The following is a 6,000-nucleotide window of genomic DNA, read 5'->3' on the forward strand; positions in this document are numbered from 1 at the left end:
AGTCCAAACAAAGATGTTTCACACAGACTTCTCACTCTGACTCTTTTATTGCAGTCAGCAGTTTCCATTTCATTTCCATTGCAAATTAGTTATTTCTGTTTCATAAATGACTTATTTGCAGAGTTTCTATCAGATTTTATTATCTATATTTTACACTGTATTCTCTTTAGTTATCTATGCCGACATTTTGAGCTTTTTTCTTCTTTTAACACAGTGACACATCTCGATGCATAAACGATCTTCGGTCACACGCCCAGCCTCAGCACCAGCGCATCCTTTCTCCACGGGGCTTCTCCCCCCTCTATGCGCACCAAGACCAGGAGAAACAGAGAGGCGCGAGGCCTTCGTGATCAGGACCAACACCTCGTTCTTCTCCTCCCGAGCTCGTTTCTCTCGGTCCGTTATGTCTTTGAGCCTGCTCCCCCTCTCGCCATGCCCGCTGCTCAACGCTACCCGCCGCCGCTGCTCCTCTTTCTGTCCTCGTCGCTGTTGATTTCCTGCCTGGATGGGGCGGCGGAGGGCGGCGGCCTGCTCTCCTCCTCCTCCTCCTATTCCTATTCCTCCTCCTCCTCCTCCTTCTCCTCCTCGCCCGGGGACAATGGCCTCACAGCCGCGGTCGGAGAGCCGTCTGGTACCGATACGACCGGGTCTCCGGGGCAGTCTCTGAGCCCCTCGGCTCTGGTAGCAGGTAAACATGCACAAATACTGGGCTCATTGTTAAGAGGGAAATGGAAATGAGCCGCAGAGGAAACACTGTGACACGGCACAATCTGATTAGTTAAACTGAAGCTAATAAGTGGCGAAATTATAAAGAAATTAGTAATTATATCATCATATCATATATTTTTTTTTACTATATATACTGTCCAAGTTTCTGGATCATAAGCTATAACCTCATTAAAGGAAGGGAATTTATATTGATAAAATATTGGATGTAATTCACAGGCAGTCCAAGAGGATTACGGTGTATAATGTGGAGGTGTAAAAGATTCTGTTTTTTATCTTTTTAGCCAGAGTAATAAAATGATGTAATAATGGAGGAGCAACCTGCCTGTGTTTACACACTGGAAAGCAGCATCTGTGGTCGTAAACATACAACAATAAAAAGAGATTTGATTTATATTCTTAATTTAATCTGAAGAAGAGTTGTCCTCTAGCTGCTGCATATTTAAGTTGTGGCGCTGTAAGAAGAGTGGCTTGGTTTTGATCTATTTTTCATTCTCCCAGCATCTCAGCTGCCTCATCACTTTTTCATGCTGAGAGAAAGGTTAGGAGCTGTGTGCAGCCAGAGCTCGCGTGGAGACACGTGTGCCCGAAAGCTGGGATCCAGATCTTTGTGTTTTTCATGCAAGTGACTCTTGTGTCGTGTTCTGCCCAGAGCCCCAGTTTGCCCTGAAGGTCCTGGTGAGGGACATGGTGACCCGGCAGCCTCTGTCGGGGGCCTCGGTGGACATTTACGTGAACCACACGGTGAGGAGTTCTGCCCAAACAGGACAGAGAGGGGAGGTTCTGTTGTGGGTGGCGTACAGTCCAGGCCTCAGTCTGACCCTGCTGGGAAGCATGGAGGGCTACGTCCCCAGCCCACTACCCTGGAGCACCACCAAGAGACCAAGTGAGAAGTACATTATTATTGTGTGTTAACTCTGCATCTGACCCTGGAGGGGTGATTTTAAAATGCATCAGACACAACCAAGGCTATAATAACTTATGTGAGGATTTGACAACACCAGAAATAAGAGAGACTCGTCTCCACTTGCTGCATTATTCACGATCATTAAGGATTAATGAACTGTCTGCGACGACACACAACTTGTCTCAGAGGTTTGTTCATGATCAAGCGGTTTATGTTGCCCCGTGTTCGGCCGAGGCTGAGAGCGATTTGACTTTATTGATTGTTCCTGCAGCGGCACATGGAGCCGAGGTGACTCACACTCGCATATCGCTGCCTCAGCGGAGCGTCTTTGTCCTGCGCTCAATTGAATTGAGAATGAGGGAGGGAGGGAGGGAGGGATAGGGGGGCTCTCCGGTCACACTGATCTCATGACTCCATTGTCCCACCTCCTCCTTTATGATGATGTGATTCAAAGGAAGGAGCAGGTGTTGTGCAGGACTAAAAAAAAATAAAAAATGGAAACTGTGTCGAGACCTGCTCTGCTCTGCATCATCAGAGGCGCCTCCCTTTTGTGTTGCTGAGCCAGAAGACAAACAAGAGCCCCTGACTAAGTGATGCCCTCTGCTGGTGGCTGTGTAGGCCTACAAGTCAGACCAGAAGATGATAATCAGGGTTGACATGATTATGCAAACAGTTTCCGAGCGTAAACTGCTAAATGTTTGCCTGCTGATGTGGAAATCTGGGGACATTTACAGCTCAGTGACAAAACAAAGGCAATTATTAAATTCATTTTGACATCTTTATTTAAACTGATATGTCTGTAATGTCAGTAGCAGTGTGACCGACTACCGTAATAATTGTAGTATTGTAATTGTATTTTTTTTTTTACTCATAAAAATTGGAGACATCTCAGGGGACAGGTCCTCCGAAACGGAGACTGTCCCCAGAAATCTGGGATGCCTGGTGACTGGTGAAAAAAAAACATGACGCAGCACCTTTTTTTGGCACAAGTCTTCCCATCTTCACAACCCCTCACGCAGTTGCACCATGCCACACTGAAAATCATGTGTCCCCTGGTGCAATGATCCAAAAAAATGTTTGATTCCTGACCTGTTGTTTTTCTGATTGCAGTTTTCTCTGCTGTGACGTTGCTGCTGCTCCCTCACAGTCAGGGGAACATCTGGCTCTTTGATGACTCTGTACTCATCACCGGGAAGTTACCTGGTAAGACTTTAAATTTAAGCCCGTTGATTGGACCAAAACGTGTCCAAATTCACACTGATCACCTACCGTCTTCTTCTCACAGACAGCTTGTCCCAACCCAAGGTGAAGTTCCCCAAGAACCTCCTCACGATCTCCGATAAAAGCAACATCTCCTCAGTGACGGCGTACCTGACCGTACTGCACCGCCACCTAGGAAAGAACTGTGCCAACTGCACCCCAGGCATCATCAGCAACAAATCAGGTTAGTTTCACTTAAAGATAAAATGAATGGACTGGAAAAATGTGCTTTACCATTTAAATGCTCGACTCCCGTGCAGTGCTCAGAAGCATCGAGCTGAAGGCGGTGGCGGGCGTCAGTGTCCTGTTATACTCCGATGGTGAGCAGCTCCAGGTTCGTGGGCCCATCCAAATCAGCCTGCCGCTGGGAGACACCACACACCTGAGGGCCTCTGACACCGTACCAGCCTGGGCCTTCAACACGAGAACAGGTAGAAATAAACTGACTGGATGACTATTAGTAGGTAAAATAACTAGATAACAAGTGAAGCTAATGTTTATGCCGTCTGAAGGTGCCTGGGAGAACCAGGGTCTGGGAATAGTTAAAACCGTCGGCCGTGAGCTGGTTTGGACGTACACTGCTTCACATCTGGGCTACTGGATAGCTGCCCCCCTGCCCTCATCCACAGGTACATGCCTCATCTGCTTTTATTACCACATGAAAATGCTGGAACCCGTCTACTTACACGTGTAACTTCTTAGATTATTTAGGACATGGCAGCTCTTTGGATTTCCTATCTTACCATACCTACCTGTTGATGGGAATCCTGGGAGTGACTCTGGCTACAGTGGTTGGACTTCTTTCCTTGCTCCTTTGCCACTGCAGGTGAGAAATCTCTTGGCTTATTAGTATTGTTGGCTAAAAGTCTTGGCTATGTACTGATTCTTTTTGTTTGTGTCCCCCTTTGCAGAGGTTCCTATCGCGAGCCCAGGAGGAGGAGGGCACGCTTTTCCAAACTCACAGTGGTGAAGAAGGACCAAACCACCTCAACCCACTTGGAAGAGGGCTTGTTGTTCCGATCCGGTGACAACAGCCTGGCCTCCTGCAGCGTCCAGTGCGAGCCGTCATCCACGCCGAGGCACAAGGCCAACTACAACATCTACGTGGAGGATCCGGGGGGTCGACCGGGAGCTCCTCTTTACGAGAACCTCGCTCCAGATCGGAAGAAGGGTCCCCAGCCGTCGTCTCACTACATCAACAGTGAAGAAGTGGCTCGGCTGAGGGAGAAGTCGGAGCAGAATCGGGTCAACATCAACTCTGACAGCTTCTTCCAAGATAAGCTGGTTCATATCTACAACCAGCCGGTGGCTATTATTCAGGCTCCAGAGCTCTTCGGTGCTCAGGAGCTTCCAGGCTGCAAGTCTGCCACTTTCCCTCGCAATGGAGTGGAGTATGATGCTCACTCCGAGCCTGCAAGTAAAGACAGCTATACACAGACGCTACCTAAAGCCCAAGGAGGAAGCAGCCCGCAGCAGAGCAGCCACGATGATCCCCAGCCTCTGGAGACCCCTCCTCCAGGACAAGGCCCTAATGCCGGTGTGTGGGGACGCTACAGCAATCTGCTTGAATCCTCCGTCTCCGTGCCTGGGACTCTGAATGAGGCGGCTGGTATGGAGGCCTTCAGGAGTGGGCATGGTGTGCCCAGCGAGTTGCAGGGGATTTCAGAGCGCACCCTGCTAGAGCTGACCCGCGGGAAGTCCTCGTCATCTCATCCCAGGGCCTGGTTTGTGTCCCTGGACGGGAAGCCGGCCGCCCAGGTTCGACACTCCATCATTGAGCTGCAGAGCCGCCACCGCCCGCCGAGCAGCAACGACACCAGCCTGGACTCGGGGGTAGACATGAACGAACCTCTGCAGAACATCCGCGAGACAGAGCGCGACAGACCTTCGATCAGGGCCTCTTCCCTGCCCCACCACAGCCGAGGCGGGCGCTATGGCGAAGAGCAGGACCTGAGCAGTAGTGAGAGCGGCACCACCGCTACCTGCACGCCGGAGGACCCTTCGCTGAGGAACATTTTAGACGGGAGCAGTGGGGCTATTCCCAATATTCCCGAAGAGCGGGATGGCATGGATACATCCAGCGCTCAGGAGGACAGCGAGTCGAGAGGTACGCCTCCCCCACGGCGCCTGAGAAAAGTGCGAGAGAAGGGGAAGACGGAAAAGAGGAGTGCCAAGCATGTCCGGGAAGGCAGACCTCTCACCAAGAGAAGTTAGAGCGTGGCTCACATCACCACAAACGTCTTTTCATCAGTTAAATGTCCCACGATGATCCATTTAACCGAGTGATTCCAGTCACGTTTTACCACTTGTGTTCACACAGGCATCGTTGTTGTTATGTGATTGTACAACTTTGCCAAAGAATGCATAAGCCAGCTCAAGAAGTAAAGCAGAATCCATGCCATTTGGAAGCGGTTATGTAGCTGCCGTTAGACAAGTACGTGCACCATTGTTCTCCCCATTCTCCAGAATCTGAAGATCACCAGCAAGATTCTTCACAGCAAATGTCCGTGTGAACACGATGCCCCATATTCCCCAGCGCTGGCATTATAGAGGGTGCCTTCTTACTGCCTGTAATCATGAAATATGATCCTATAAAGTCACAGTATTTGTCTACTAAATTTGATGAGTTTGCAGGACAGACACAGGTCTATTTGTAGTGCACTTATCCTCACCATAAATGCCTGCTGTAAATTAAATAACACAGAGAAGCTTTGGCTATTTGCGATGCTCACATCTACTTTAGGCCACATTGCCTCATGTCACTCAAAATGAGCCTCTGGGATTAGTCGAGAACCCATCTGCTTCAACTTTCCACCCAACCTCGGACTCTGATGGACTTTAGAGAAAACCTTTGGTGTGTATTGTAAAGCTAAGCTGCCATTTTCAAGGTTTAAAGCCTTCAATTGTTTTTTTAATGCATGAAATTAAATGTTTCCTCGTGTCTATGAACATATTTTGCAATTTAACGTAGAGTTAACATTAATCATCATAGCTGGTAGATTACTTTGGGAACTGAATTCTCACATTTTATGGTCTAGTCTTGAGGAGACTCGATATTGTGCTGCCAACCACTTCATGCTTTATTGTTATTATTTTAAAAACTAACC

At 48.8% G+C, this 6,000-nt stretch overlaps 2 protein-coding genes across 2 annotated transcripts in view; one reads left to right on the forward strand and one right to left on the reverse strand.

Moving 5' to 3' along the window:
* LOC125000974 (NACHT, LRR and PYD domains-containing protein 3-like) overlaps positions 1–6,000 on the reverse strand; it is a 196,079-nt gene that overhangs the window by 104,564 nt on the left and 85,515 nt on the right. The gene's annotated exons all lie outside the window — the stretch shown is intronic.
* Positions 31–5,994, forward strand: LOC125000981 (protein FAM171B). The gene is made up of 8 exons (XM_047576819.1): positions 31–688; positions 1,379–1,612; positions 2,744–2,836; positions 2,919–3,077; positions 3,154–3,324; positions 3,406–3,522; positions 3,596–3,719; positions 3,805–5,994. The coding sequence occupies exons 1-8, from the start codon at positions 304–306 to the stop codon at positions 5,105–5,107; spliced, it is 2,586 nt and encodes an 861-aa protein (XP_047432775.1). The 5' UTR covers positions 31–303; the 3' UTR covers positions 5,108–5,994.

Source organism: Mugil cephalus, chromosome 23 (genome assembly GCF_022458985.1).
Source record: "Mugil cephalus isolate CIBA_MC_2020 chromosome 23, CIBA_Mcephalus_1.1, whole genome shotgun sequence".
NCBI classification, from domain to species: Eukaryota; Metazoa; Chordata; class Actinopteri; order Mugiliformes; family Mugilidae; genus Mugil; species Mugil cephalus.

What these genes read in the sequence shown, in the direction of transcription:
- LOC125000981 (XM_047576819.1), top strand. Translation starts at nt 304, where the DNA reads ATGCGCACCAAGACCAGGAGAAACAGAGAGGCGCGAGGCCTTCGTGAT. An exon ending in GAGCACCACCAAGAGACCAA is followed by an intron (nt 1,613 to 2,743) that starts GTGAGAAGTACA and finishes TTCTGATTGCAG; the next exon opens with TTTTCTCTGCTGTGACGTTG. An exon ending in GGCCTTCAACACGAGAACAG is followed by an intron (nt 3,325 to 3,405) that starts GTAGAAATAAAC and finishes TGCCGTCTGAAG; the next exon opens with GTGCCTGGGAGAACCAGGGT.